The sequence below is a fragment of the Lissotriton helveticus genome, chromosome 1_1 (assembly GCF_964261635.1).
Source record: "Lissotriton helveticus chromosome 1_1, aLisHel1.1, whole genome shotgun sequence".
NCBI classification, from domain to species: Eukaryota; Metazoa; Chordata; class Amphibia; order Caudata; family Salamandridae; genus Lissotriton; species Lissotriton helveticus.
In genome coordinates, this window is record NC_136057.1 from 2078357755 (window position 1) to 2078373676 (window position 15922).

The 15922-nt window shown below is 42.7% G+C and overlaps 1 protein-coding gene across 1 annotated transcript in view; it reads left to right on the forward strand.

Moving 5' to 3' along the window:
- Nucleotides 1-15922, forward strand: part of COL24A1 (collagen type XXIV alpha 1 chain) — a 979161-nt gene that overhangs the window by 878327 nt on the left and 84912 nt on the right. Inside the window, exons 46-47 of the mRNA XM_078645481.1 lie at nucleotides 4240-4293; nucleotides 9776-9883. Of these exons, the coding sequence (XP_078501607.1) occupies nucleotides 4240-4293; nucleotides 9776-9883 (162 nt within the window). The remainder of the gene's footprint in view (nucleotides 1-4239; nucleotides 4294-9775; nucleotides 9884-15922) is intronic.

The window sequence follows — 15922 nt, forward strand, 5'->3', positions numbered from 1 at the left end:
CTTTGGGACCTCGTGAGAAGTGTAGCTTGCTTTCCATTAAAGTTCTACCAGCTCCGCTGGGACATGCCCATACTGTTCTAGTACAAGGATATCATCGCTGCTAAGAAGTGTTGGGACTGTCCATTCCAAGGTGCAGTATTAACCCGTTGGACGCTCATGCACAGCTCTGCTGTGCAGCGTGACGAGCTCAGCTCGTCATGAGCACCGCGGCACCCCGCGTGGCCTCCCTCCCCCGCACAGGAGGGGAATTAGCCCAGCAGGGAAGGGGTTAATTCTGGGTTTTAGAGGGACCTGCAACCTTCACAGTATAGCAGCCTTGTTAAATAGTGTTCTAGCAGTTCTAATAAAAGCATACCAGCCTACCAGGGAAAAAAATTAATTACTTTTCACACTGCGACCAGCTTGAGGTATGGCTGCCTAGCTGGATAAAGTGAAGTTTCAGACCTGATTTCTTGTTCGAGTTTGAACAGCAAAGCTTTCGAACAGACCTGCTGCTTACAATATACTGCTTTGGGTCCACCTTTTGCAACCATTGGCTTTGTTCAAGCAGCCTCGTTCAGTCATTGACTTCAGACTCTGGCAATTACCTCATGGCTGAGCCCACCGAAGTAAATCATTACTCACCTAATGCCGCTGGCTGTTGGGGTGTATGTATCCTTCCACCTCCTCTCTAGTGCTTGCATTGAACTGCATAAGATACGACTTTACAACTGTGGAAACCTCCAAAACGTCTGCTTTTTTTAATTCTTGTCTGATTTCATTGTGTTTATGCTACATGTGTAAATGTGTACATGTGTATATTAAACCCAGACCTATTGGCTTCATCAGTGCCTATTAATCAGTCCCTTGCTTCCATTATTAAGGTTACCAGTAGGTACCAGCTTCAGACACACGACCTTGCAAAAGGTAGCAGCACACACTAACGGATCTTCAAACCCATTCCATCAAAACGTTTCTTTGAAAACGTGCTGCCATTAAAAGTGCAGGTGCGACAATCCCAAAGCCATCAGTGATTTTAAATTAGAGGTCACATGCCTGAAGTGAAATGAAAATGGTGAAAAGACTCATTTCCGCTACTGTGAAGCCCTTAATAACCAACTACAGCTCTGACAATATTCAAAGAAAACACATCACAGCATTGCCATTAAAATAATGTTTAAGCACTAAGCGTTGATGAGAAACCATCAACAAACAAGCAGCAAATGCAGCTTGTTATAACAAATGACTGAAACATTTTGAATGATCAACCTGGAGCAACAGCTCTCGTGCCATAAAGCACACATTTATGACAGACACTGAAGGTGTTTGAGCAAACCGATCTGTGCAAATATGAACAAGTGCGTCAAAAACGGGGAGAAAAATATAGATATTATCAGTTTGAAGAAGTAATAGCAGAATAAGTGTCTCTCTCCCTTTTAAGCTGGTAGTGTCATTCTCTACGTTGCTGATGCTACAGTAGAAACAACACACAGTTATTTCCTCAAAGACCTTTAAACTCCAATACAAGGGTGTGCGCTGGCGTTTCATAACCAACCCGTAATGTAGGTTCTGAAACAGGCTTCCGACCATGCCATCCCTTTTGACAACATTGCCCAATTTGAGTAATTTTGTATTTAAATGTAAAAAGATAGTGCTTCACAGAAAACAGAAAGAAGAAATCATATTGCGAACTATTATTACATTTCCACATATGTATACATATATATTTACATATGCGCAGCACATTAACAAATTGAAATTATCATAATTAGTCCACTATCTATACCAATTAAAATAAAGTAAATGCTTTTTGCTCATAAACCTACACCCAATTCGATACACTGAGTCCTGTTTTAGGGGGCTGAAGACGGTGACTGAAAAGAAAACAGGTCTCAACTGAAAATAAATGCAACGCTCTTTAGCTAATTACTATATCGGAATGTGATGGTGCTGGAAATGTTGTGCAGCTTTCCACAGAAATTGGAGTCTCAGGTTACTGGCATGTAAAACAGCACTAATCGCCGAAAGATAAGGGCCGGTTGGACCCTGGAGGCTGTTTCTCTGCTTTGAGGTAAAAAAATTGCAATAAAGTGTCAATCGAGACATCTGACACAAGACATGAAGATAACATACATTAACACAATGCAAACATTGAAACGCCTATAAAGTTGCTCCAGCTATAAAAAATAATCTAGACCCCCATATGTTGCATAATTGACAACTGACTTGCCTCTTAGTTGACTAACAGTATTGTCATCAGGGCGGAGGTAGGAATGTTACTCAGTTTATGTTTAAAAACTCCCACTTTTAATAAATACTTTTCAAATAATCGATGTACTAACGTGAAACTCTTCCGTGTGTTAGAGAAATGTGTGTTGCATGATTTCCATGTCAACTATTTTCAGAGCTCGGCTTGTGTACGGGTTCTTGGGGCCAAAGCGAAACCATGGCTCTTCCCTCCCACTTAATTTGTTGGTCTACCCCACCCCTAGAAAATAAAATGACTGTGGCCGTAACACATAAAAACGTAGATGGTAAAGAGCGTGCACCAGAACAGTCGCACAGACACAAATCAGTCCATGTTTTGATGCGCAGTCATTTTAGGCCAAGGTTACTAAAAGTCATGGCCTTGTAATACAAGGCAGAGTCAGGGAGTGTAAGTGACCTGTGGATGTCTATATTCAATAAACAGACCTATTATTTTGTTAAAACACTTCTATGGGCAAATACTGATTTCCACCGGGTTAAGCAAGGAGTGGACGCTGTGCAGGTGCACGGACTTTCAGGATACACGCGTCCGGTGACTGGTCCCTATCTATTAGATCACGCGGAACGAAACTCTTGCTGTTGCACAGCAGGTTTGCCTGCACCAAAAATGGGAATAAGGGAGTGTAAACACGTGTGTCTGCGGGCTAGGGTTTTTCCACATACCAGGCACTCGGTAGTGAATACATAGTGTCAATTAAAATAAGGGGAAACTAAAACACACTGCACTGGCTAAATCAACGGAATGGGCTCAGGGATCGCTTCCCGGCTGCGTTAACTGCAGCTGTGTATGTACTCGCTGCCTAAGTGTCGACACCACCTACCGCAGAGCTCCTGACAGTTTTGAAACTTGCTGGTAGGAATAAAAACAAACACATTCAGCAGTTACCGGAGAGAGACACGAATGCGAATGGCAGCATACAGTGACGAGCATTTCACGAGTCACTGCAGAGGTCACTGTCACTGACCGTCAATAACATCATATGGAGCTGTACTAGATGAAACCAGCTAGGAATAGAGATCACCTCGGAAAAGCATGTGTGAAGCCAGTGACCACCATCTGTTTCTAATTAACGCGGCAGCGAGACGCGGGCGCGATAATTGGAAACAGATGGTGCTGATGCTCGCTCCCGAACACCCTAGGCCAGGGGAGAGAGAAGGCGGGACATGCACCCGCCTTGGACCAATTGCGTGCTGTCTTTCTTAGAAAGACGCAGGCAAAGGCCAATAGCGTTAGATTTTTAAAAAAAAGCACACGTGTTTGGAGTTAAAGCCCTTACTAAAAGCCTCACAGAGCAGCGCATGCGTGCTGGCTCAGGCGAGACCTAAAAAGGATTGTGTCATGTATACGATTCTTGCACAAGATAAAACAAAATGTGGTATGTGATGATTCAGTGTACTTTTGAAATGCAAAATAGCCATTTGTGTACTAAATTGCAAGCTCCTCAGTGGAGGCTGCATTATACATCAAACAACCAGTAGCACAATGTGGAAAAACAATACTCCACTGGGTAGAACCGAAGTCCATTCTGTGTATTTTAAAGAATTCATAACAATAAGTCATGCAGACCACTGCACCGTCAAGCACAGCCCCCACCCCATTATACTTTTTCCATACGGTGTCTTCCTATTGAACCTGTTTGAATGTCAGGTTGCTCCTCTCATGGTACCCAAAGTATACTGGCTCTTGTTTCAAGATTGAAACTTTTGACATTTCTTTTATGGATACACCAATAAATAGTTTCAAACAAAACCAGTATTTGTAGTTGGCCATTCTTCTCCTCTTGGGTCTGAATTCTTTCTGCAAAGCACTTTTTACCAGGCTGGGACTGAACTTGTTGCAGTTTATTTTTTTAGAGTCAGTGCTTGTCAAGTAGGCCTTTTCCCAGTGCTCTGAACGCATGAACAGGACACTGTGTTGCAAAAGTAAGCCACACAAAAAACAGAGCTGCTTTAATGTTATAGTCTACTTCACTGCTGTATTTGATTTTTCAGGGAATGAAAGGAAAGAAAGGAGCAAATGGGCCATCTGGAAAACCTGGGACTCCTGTAAGTACCTAACATTTATTACCTCTCACTTGTGTACTAGGGAACGGATGTGGCACAGAAAATATGCATTTTTAGCTGCACACTGTCACTTTCTTCACAACTTAGTTAAAAGAATGCTGAAGTAACTGCATGTGACTGTACTATTTCTCTGTATCCTGTCACAGAGGTTTGGTTGGACAGAACTGTCTTCCAGTTAACCAGAAGCAACTTTCATTGAGTTTTCCTAAAAAAGCAGTCTTAGGGGCACATGCATCATTGTAAATACTGGCCTCAGAGGGGCAGATTCTGCAAATCTGCCCCTTTGTGCCCAGTATTTTTGCATTTGGGATGCATCAACCCAAATGTGATCTCACAATTAAGGTAATCACAAATTTTGCAATTACCTAAATTGCAAATGCATTTAGGGAATCGCAAATTGCGATTCCCTAGATGCAATGCATGAGGCACTTTAAAATTGGAATTTCACAATTTGGTATCGCAAATTACCAGCAATTTAAAGTTGATGGCAATTTGCAAAAACTTTGAAAAGTGCATTATTCAAAGTGCCATGTTGCACACAGACATGCCCTTGGGGCATGTGTGTGAGCAACATGTGAATCCATGCAAATTTCAGGGGTGCATCAGGGTGGCCTTTTGGCCCCCATGCACCCTTGAAATTGCATGTGCAATTTACGAGTACCTATAGGCATCTAAACCCATAGGAATGAATAGGAAGCTATTCCTTAATTGCGAATCGCAATTTGCAATTCGCATTTAAGGAATATGTAAGAATCGCTAAATTATTTTAGCGAAACCTACATGCATAGGCTGTTACGATTCCATATTTGCGATTCCTTAATAATCGCAAATATGGAATCGCAATTGTCTACAATGATGCATGTGCCCCTTAGATCCTTCTTTAGCGGTCGCCACAGTGGATCAGGACTTCCGTCACTCCCATGCATATCTGTAATTGTAATTGCACTTATATAGCGCTTACTACCACTGACGAGGCATCAAAGTGATTTCTAGTGAGTAGCACACTACTCCAGAACCCAAAAAGGATTAGTGGTGAATTAGTATTGGGAAATATGAAATTAATTTGAGCAGTGGACATGTGAGTCTGTTAGTTGGATTGAAAAGGATAGTGGAGGGATAGAATAACAAAGGTCCGAGAAAGTGTTTATTTGGAGATCATAGCAGTAGGAGGAGGTTTAGTATGAGTGAAGGAAATATGCGGGGGAAGAGTCTCTAGCAGAGGTTTAAGAAGAAATATGTGGTATTGGATGAGTCTAAGTGGGATACATGAGGGAAGGGTTAAGAAAGGCTGGTTTGGAAGATCTGAATAGTAAAAAGGGATTGAGAGGATGCAACGAGGAGTAGAGGAGAGAAGAGTCTAGAAAGGGTTATTTTGGGGATTATAGTAGTAGAATGGGATTTGGGATGAGAGAGTGGCGGTAGAGAAAGTATTGAAAGAGGTATAGGGTGAGAAGTAGGATAGTGCACTGGAGATAGTAGTAGAATGAGATTTGGATGAGTCAGAGAGTGGAGGTAGAGGATATATTGAGAGCGGTATAGGTGAGATATAGGCTAGCGCATTGGAGATGCTGAATTAGGAGTAACGTAATAATATAAACATACGTAAGTACATGGAAGGTATATATGTAGAGGATACAATGAGAGAGATATAGGGTAGTGCATTGGAGATGCTGAATTAGTAGTAAAGTAATAAATATAAAAATACATAAGTACATGAAAGGTATATATGCATAAGGAAGGTAATATAGATGCACAGTCTTATGTCTTATGATAATGGTTTTGGTATTCCCTAAGGAGTCTACCATGAAACTGGTTCACCTTGGCCACACACAATCCAAATAACTTATTAATATCCACAACTCAAATTACTTTCATATTTCACTATGCCAATTCACCACTAATCCTTATGGGTTTCGGAGTAGCGTGCTACTCACCAAGAAAGTGCCTCAACATCCCATTAAGGGTAACAAGCACTATATAAATGCAAACTGTTTTTCCCTCTTCTATCCCTCCGCTATCCTTCTTAATCCAAAAAACTAACTAATATCCACCACTCAATTTACTTTCATATTTCACTATACTAATGCAACACTAATCCTTTATAGGTTCCGGAGTAGCGTGCTACTGGACGAAAAAAGAACTTCAACACCCCATCAGGAGTAACAAGCGCTATATAAATGCAAACATTTTTCCCTCTTCTATCCCTCTGCTATCCTTCTGAATCCAAACAACTGACTAATCTATCCACTACTCAAATTACTTTCATATTTCTCTGTACTAATTCAACACTAATCCTTTATGGGTTCTGGGGTAACGTGCTACTCGCTGAAAAAGCTCTACGACGCTTTGTCAGGGGTAGTAAGCCCTATATAAATGAAATTACAATACAATACAATACATATATGTAGCCTGTTGCACATGACAGGAACACTATGTACTTCTTAAAAGTGTACACTGACATACGCAATGCATCAGCATAGACATCACACGTCCATAAAAAGTAATATATCAAACCATAGGAAATCAGTCAGTTAATTTGGACTTTTTGGGGTTCGAGGCAAACCTCCTGCTTTTCAATTAATTCACGTTTTACTAAAGATTTGCGATCACTCACTGAAGCAGAAATCCTTAAACAGTCATATCTCATACATTCTGACTTTCAAGCACCTTCCAAGCATGATTTGCCATTAGGGCTTCTACAGGTGATACTGCACTACTGATATTGCTGCACTGCAAATGCAGCAGAACAAAAAGCATTTGTTTTGACTATATGGAAGTAGAAATTGTAATCTCTGAGACCCTAATTATGAGTGGCGGAATTTCTCCCAGAGCGATTACTTTCCCACCTACAATTTCAGGTGTCTCTGGGCCTTTACTTATCGGTTCTGTAAACTCTGGACATGATAGTTCTATGTCCAGAGACACCCGACCTGTCTAGCATAGCCGCTCCCACGTACAACCCTGCAGAAGCAAGCAGGAGCAGATAATGAGGGACATATTATGCAGCAGGGCTGACTAAATTATGTGGCTTGAAAAGCCAAATTATGTGGCATAATCCAGCAGGTTTTTTGCTCGTGTTACTTCATTATCTTGTAATTTTTACACTTGGTAACACTGTCTCTGCATGAGTTGCACATCAGTTTATTACCGAAACATAGCACAAAGCAACAGAAAGATGAGATGTCAACCTTTGCAAAGGACCTTCCAGTGTGTAGCAACATGTGTTGCTGCGATTGTACTAACTTTGAACCATTTGAGCTACAAACAACATTTTTTGTAGTTAAAATCTGCAGATTATGTAGCAGATGATGGAATATGTGGCAAATATGGCAGTTCCACGAGCTTCAGAAAAATGCCACACAATCACATAATTCCAGCCCTGCTCATAATGTGAGCATGCATATTTAGTATTAGATAGAGCATATATTCAGTCATGAAACTACCAATTGCCATATTTTCTACTGTCCCATCAGATACATACTTTGTGATGGGTTTTTGATATGTCAAAACTTAATCTGTGGTAGCAACTAGATTCTCCCAGATTGTAGGGAAGGATCCTGCAGCTAAGGCAGTACAGGCTTCTGTATCCTGCCTTTCAGGTGCTCATCACAATGCATTGTTGCAGATTTAAAGTGCTTTCTTGAAATCTCTCACTCAGAGTGTTCTCTGTAATGGTACAACGTTCAGGAAAATAAACTGGTGAGATGGATCTAGTAATCGTTACCTCTTCTCGATTTCTCAATCTCTCCATCAGTATTGAAAAACAACTCTATGGTGCGCACCAGCCTTCATCTGTGAAAATTGGCAGGTCTAAGCTCGCCTATCAGTCTAATTGATTTTGAATGTAAAAAACAATTTGAGATGTATTATGAAGACAAACTATGGCAAAGCAAATAGGCCTGGCCCTAGCATGCCTGCAATCTTTTTTTGTGTTTTCGCAAGCATGCAACAGGCATTAGACGTTTTAAAGTAATAAAAACGTAAAAATACCACTCTCTGAAGGTGTGGATGTTTTGTCAAAAAAGTAAGTAAAACTACTCACCTCAAAAGTAATAATAAAAATATACGAAATGAAAACAGAAATAAAAGGAAAGATTGGTCCCAGTGAAACTTCTTCCAGGCCCAGATCCACACCAGAAACTGACTGCTCTGTATTCTTCAGTAAAGTCCACCATTGAGTTAATGCACTTTGCTTGTATGACTTTATTTATCGTGACAAGCTGCCTTAATCTTCCCAGACTTTACCGGCTAGAAACATTTTGACCATTACTTACACCTTGAGCTAACACGGAGCATTATATGTACATAAGGCCACACCGGTTTTTTATATAACCTATGGTTCAACACATTAAACATTCTATTGACAAATCCCTAAAGTTATTTTTAACACTTTGCAGCACACTACTCACACACGACACCCTCACCATTACACCTACACTTCCCAGATGGCAGCTCAAAAGAACTCCGGCAAGGAGCCCCCTCGCGGGGTCCGTTGGGCATTGCAGAACCCACCCAACGAGGAGCTGCCCAATGATGAAGCATTACACCCCTTGGGGTGTGTGAGAGCTCTTGCTTCTGAAGTATCAGATCCCTCGGACTTGATCATTCAGGACCCTTCTGACCTACCATCCATAGGAACTGCAGACCTTTCTTTTTCATTCTTTCTTTCGGTTCAATGAAGTATGCATGTGCCCGCCACTTTATCTATGTAGGACTTCACATCTGCTAACCAAGACCTGTGTTTTCCATGACAATGCTGAAGGTGCTAATGTGTGCATTGACCACAATATTCCTGAGCAGGCGCTAGGCATGGTGCTTCCATAAGGAGCTGCTCACTTCATTGGTTTTTCTGAACTTGCTGTGTGCAGAGCCGTTTCCAGCCTGTTTGCTAAAGACTCCTAAGGGGTGGGGTTTGCATACTAAGGGTGGCTTGTACAAGGTAGGATCTATGTAAATATGCCAATAACAGATTGTCAATGTAGATTCCCTGTATGACTCAATTGTGCTGTAAAAGTTCTGTGTCCTGAACCTCACTCAGGGTTCTTTTGAAAGTTCTGAATAAGCTTGAAATGCAAATATCCTTGGGGGACAGGGCTTCTTGAGATTAACTGCTCTTGGAGGGCAGGAAAAGGATGAGAGTGGAAAAACTGTGTAGTGATATCATACTAATATGTGAGATTGATTGTTGTACATATCTGACATTCCACACACAGACAGGAGGTGGACCTCTGTAGGGCTGGCAACTGGCCAAGGCTGTTCTGCCAACAGTGATACAGGTGCTGTGTTCAACAAGTAGATGGCTTGAGTAATGATAGGCCTTCCTCATCAAAGGTTCCTCCATTTTGTTTTGTGCCATGTGTTTGTTCAAGATATGTCAGAGAGATTTATTTTTTCTAGCATTTTTGATCTAGGGCGAAAACACTGCTCATGTACTCTGGTAATTTGGATGTAATGTGTGTTTCAGGGAAAGCAGGGCCCACCTGGGCCAACAGGAGCAGCTGGTTTCCTAGGATCGGAAGGCATGCCAGGGAACACAGGAAAGCCTGGCTTACCTGGACGACCAGGACTCCTTGTAAGTGTTCTTTCCTGCATGGTTGAATGTAAGCATATGAAATCTCGATTGTAAAACAAAGTGTATAGTGCCTTGTGTTGATAGAAATTGCCTGCACTCTTCATGGGCACTATATATATATATATATCCATATCCATCAGAGAAAATCTCCTTCCGGAGATCCCTTGCCTTTCACGGGGTGGCAGAGCTGCCGGTAACATCAATATCAACAAATGAACAGAGTTCCAACGAGCACGCAGGTCCACAAACTGACACTAGGATTTAAAACTTTAAGCCAAAATTACGAGGTTTATTAACAGCATAAACCAGTCGTGACGCGTATATATATATATATATATATATAAGAAATACACTTTATTAAGTTCAGAGCATTGTGTCATTCTATGAGCTAAGGGGAGGAAAACAAACAAGACATAAGGGGAGGGAGGTGGGTGGGCAGATAGGGGTGAATGGGTATAATTTCATGTTGCCTTATCGACCAGTCTATTGACTGGGGCAGAGAGCCACAATCACACTATATAGAAATGGGCTAGCTGAGACTGGAGCTCAAACATAAGCAATACATCTCTTCTCCATTACCCGAACCACCCATCTTCCTACATTTGTTGTAGGCAAGAATTTACAGAACACTTTCCTGTGAGGGCGCTGACACCTAGAATTTCTACTCCCTTGGCACCAGATACCTCCAGATTATAGCACTATATAAGAAAAAATACCCTTGCCTGCTGTGAGCAAACAGATACTGCGTGGATCCAGCTTTATTCTTGATTATTCCATTATTACACTACTAGGCAGTCTATGCCACTTTTGCCTGCCCTTTCCTCACACTGCATTCATATTAATTCAGGGATGTTAAACAAAGATCTTGGTGTTACTCCCAGCTCAGTGCTACCTATTTCACTAAGGCTGGAATGATGAAAGGGGGCATTTGCCAGGATTTTAACCTATAACTTGCTGGTTAGTGCCTACACAGTAGCGACTGTTACTAGGCTGTAGTGGTGAGGCGAGGAGGGGGGATTTAAAAAATAAAAAACAAACAAAGAAAAATCCACATACCTGCCGCTGCCTCTCCTCTGTCTGACACAGGAAACAAGAAGCACACGGGCTCCCAGACTCCACAAGCCAATCATGACGCTTCAGTCTCTAGCGTGATAGCGCCGTCTTAATTGGTCTGAGCACAATAGTTTGGCACCCAGCCAAGGACTGGGAGCTTGTGCATGTTTTCCACCAAGACTGTGCGATACAGCCGGGTGGAGAACATGCTAAGTGCGCATGAATGTTTGGTCAGCCCAAAACAACTGGCCAAACCATCAAGCACACTTATAAAGTGCCCAGCACTCCTTCCCCTGCTCTGTGGGCAGCCTCGCCCGCCACTAAACAGAGACCCTCTGGAAAAATAAAATGATGGTAGCATGGTGTTATCATTTTATTTTTCTTGTGGGGCTACGCTTCTTCGCTTAAGCGGAGGAGCTGCCACTGGCCTACACATATCTTTTCAGCAGATGCATTATCTTGCAGAATGCTCTTGCCTTGCTTTAAAGGCTGGCCAGATGAATCTAATCACATGGGTATTGCCTGCGGTTACCGAGGTCTCCTTCAGACAGGTGGTGCACATGTAGAGGTGGGCAGAGGAAGGATGGATAGCTTCCCAACTTCATGCTCAGTGTTTACGGCTGACAAGCCACCTTCCCCCCAGAACAGTGAATACCAGGCTAGGTGCTCTGTCCCTAACCACGAGATAAGGCTTATACTGAAGTGAACAATAGGCATTTAGTATGAGGATGAAAATAACAGACTCCAGAGGAACGAGTGACTCATAACTCTGTGTGCCCAAAACCATCTCCAGCTAATGAACGAGGAAAAGACAAGGCTTCAGAGACTGCAGTGCACAGACGCCTGACAGCATAACAGAGCAATAATCGGCAGTAGGCATTTCAGTTATCGCATATCGTCTTCTGATACAGATCATACACAAAATAATGTTCTTCGAACTTGAACAGCCAACATGTTTTTCGTCACTGTGTGACTTTTTCAAGGGTTTTCAGAATGTACATAGAATGTAGGTATTCATTCCTTTGTCAGCTACATAGTCCAGAGGTTAGTCATTGGATGGCCAAAGTCGATACATGGATGGTAGTACTGGGAATAGATATGTACATGTTAATTTGCATGAATATGTATGCCTATATTTTCCTTCTCGTTCAGGGGCGTAGCTAGAGCTTGTGGCGCCCGGGGCTATCCCTCAGATTGCCACCCCTTGGGGGGGAGGGGAGGTGCTGGGGAAAAAGGACGGTGAGCACTTGAAAGATGTCCGAGAGACACGTAGTATTTCTAAAAGTAGTGCAGGTTTTCAGCACCTGACCTTACTTGCCCAGCCCCAGGTAAATCACCGTGTCAACGACTCCCACTCTTATAATTCCCTGAAGAACTGCATCAAATACCAACACAGCACATCTGTCGTTTAATACGTGCTCTGTGCACACCACCGATGATGGCAACCAGCCTCGGCTGGAAGGGCAATGATTTTAATTCATCATCATTAATTTCATGGGATTGGGAACAACAATCATCATGAGCTTGCCAATGCCGAATGCACGTAAATAATCTCACTCTCACTCACCTCTTCTCAGTCTGAAAGCTGCCTCTGTCGCCTGAAATAATATATAAGGCACTGCCCAGTGCCCACTGGCGCCCCCAGGCCAGAATTAACTAGTCTCCGACGCCACGAGTCACATGACGAGAGCATAGCGGTGAGCGCGTAACGCTCACTGCTACGCTCTGATCGCGACTCGGTGAGGGCTGGCCAAAAATGTCCATACAGGGCCGTCATTGGTAGCACTCGCGCGCTCCGCGCACGCTACACTGATTGACGGCCCTGGAGGACTTCTCTGAGCAAGGCTGGGACGTGGGGGGAGGGTGGCGACCAACAACGGTCGGAGGAGGACGAGGCAGCCTAGGCAAGACGTCACTAACGCGGTGCAGGACTTAACTAGCCCGCGCTGCAATGCAGCCTGCACTGAGTCCTGAGTGACCACCGGCTTTTAAGTTTTTAAAATTTTTAACTGTCTGCAGCGCAAAGGCGGGAATTTATTGCCAAAAGTAAGTCCCGCGTTACTAGTGAGTGCACTGTGCATGAGTCTGCAGTTACGAGCAGCAGGTGACAGTCACCGTGATGACAGTCAGTCACGGGAATGCAGGCTGGACTGCGCGCGGCTTTGCATTAATTTGCACTGTGACTGACTGCCACCTGCCACCACTTGAATTACTGTAACAGACTCTGGGCGGCGGCGGCGGGTCGCGGCCACGACCCTGGAAGCCCGTTGCGGCCGCGGCCGCCTTAATAATTTATTTTATTTGGGACACAATCAAACTGAAATCGTTCCCACTTCCTACCCAAATAAATAAAGGCCGCTGTGGCCACAACGGGCCTCCAGTGCCGCACGGCCGCGGCAGCCTTAAAACTGGTGCCGCCTGGGGCAGACCGCCCCCCCCCCTCCCCTAGCTACGCCACTGTTCTCGTTGTCTGCATGGTCCATTAAAGGCAGGCTTTGTGTCTCAGCATCACTTCAGATACCCACATCTTAAGCTCAAGACCTCAGACATGTTTCTGCTCCCACCATTTCCATGTGAGAAGTAGCCTGACTTCCTCAGGCGCTTGCAAGCGAGACATGGTAAAAGCAGATGTCACGCAGCCCTTGAATGCGTAGAGGAGTAACTGTATTCTGTATTGGGATAGATAGGGTTCAAGAATTAGCCCGGCACTATTATGATGCATTGTGCAGTGAAAGATCACTAACAGCCTATTGTACGAAGGAACGAGTCGCAAAGCAGTCACTGTTTTGCATGGTTTACCAGTCCCTGACAGCACAAAATGGCCTTTATAAAGGATCTACAGGAAACCTGTTTCATGAATGAGGCGGGGTTCCCTGTGTGAATCCTTGCAGTGGGTTGCAAATACAGTGAACGGAGGTCAGCAGAATTCCAAAGTGTATTTGCGAAAGTACATTTTATGCTTGGGGGCTGCAATAATAAACATTGAATGATGTGAGGGAACCTATTGAGCAAGCAGTAGCCCCCCCAATGTTCGCAGCCCACAATTAAATAGAGGACACTACCCTATGGACAGCTCCTACTGTGTGAAAAGATACCGCTCTATTTCAGAGGTTTCACATCAGTGGTTAGCGATAGGGTGACCAACTGGTATGGGTGCAAATTCAGGACGGTGGGTGTAAAAATTCAAGACAAAGGGTCAAAATTCAGGACAAAAATTTGTGACAGGAGGTCAAAATTCAGGACAGAAGGTACGTTTTACAGAGACATGAGAGGAGGTCGGGCACTAGTATATAAGTAAATAAATATACAACCGCTTAAGTACAAGTAAAAATAAGTTTATATTAGGTTGAGACAATTGTGCAGTTCACGGATTTTCAGTATGCGTGCAGCTTTGAGCAACTGTTCAGTTCTTTTTGTGGTATTTCAAATGATAATAATCTATCCATATGCTTACTGTACTTGGTTGTCCAGTCTGATATTTTGTTTATAATTCATGGTCCTGAGCAGGCATGTTTGGTGAGAGAAATGGTCGGGAAGATCTGCTTGGATAGACATTGTGAAATGAAAAGCGGCAAAGAAAGGATGCAGCTAATTGGGACCTGCAGTGCTGGACTAGAGTGCAGTCCTCTGAGTGACCAGCTTTATGTGTCAGATCACTTTAAGCAGTCTATTTCTGTTCAGCTGGTGTTGACTGGTATAGGGGCTGGTGTAGTACTGAGTGATGGATAAGACCCATAGCAGAGAGGTCTTGTATGAGGGTAAGAGCATTAAGCAGGAAAAGGGAGTTATTAACCAGACTGCATGAGCTATAACTGGCTACACACTGCTGAGTGTAATGGTATTATTGTGGGTCAGAGCAGTTAGATAGGAGTTGACATTGCTATATCATGCCCTGGCTAGCCATATATCAGCCCTACTTATTTTAACTGTATATTGGAAATAGTATACTGATTGGGCTGTTTCATTTCTGTGAGCTTTAAATTGCAGGTTCTCATTGATGCAGAGAAGTGTGTTACAGAGTAGACACTGTATATATACGTTGTTAACGCATTATTGTAGGGCAGAAGGAGGCACTGTCTTTTACATACAGAACATTTTCTATAAAAATGGAAGCAAAACGTCATCATGCAGTTTTACTGATAAATCTATGTAGCACACAAATACTAATGTGCGGAAAGGTGGTTTCAGCAAATATGTATCATTTAAACATCACCATGTAAAGTGTCTTCATTGTTTTGATTCTATTAAAACTCTGTTTCCAGCACACTCCTTATTTACAAACAAGTGGTCCATTTGTGGTTTCCTAACTGCTGATATGTTTTGAAACATTGCACAGTTTATTTACAGGTATTTAAAAGTTGTTGTGTGCTACAACCAAACTGACAGCTTACTATCTTTGTTTTCGCACCCCCAAGAAATTTTTTAAAAACACAGCGCATTCTACAACACATTTGCCATTATATATTAATTGTATTAGCTTCTAAAGCACAGTTAATAATTACTTTACTGTGCACCAGAATACGACAATCTTTGATGGGGCTCTTCAATGATTCCCTCACTATCACCAACTGTGACTCTCATCTCTCCAGAACTCCTCTCTCGCATGTATTTCATTTGTTTTATAGCCCTTCTTATAGCAGTATAAGATGTCAAAGCACTTTACATCACACGCAAATACAGAGTTAATGAATCATACATGTGTAAATCAGTGTATAGAACATGTTACATAAGGCAACGGGCACTACGAGTTGAGAACTATTGGCTTTGTCAATGGTTGTTAGTTGCATATAATAAATAAGCAGCAACCATGGCTTCATTTAATATAATATTGAAAATGTGTCTGTTCTAAAATGATGAGACTGAAAGAACTATAACCCCTTCTTTTTAACTTGTTTCACCGCCTTCTTTTCATGAACTGGATTCTCACATAGCAGTATGGGCATTTTTGTACATTTCTTCAATCAATCAATCAATCAATCAATCAAT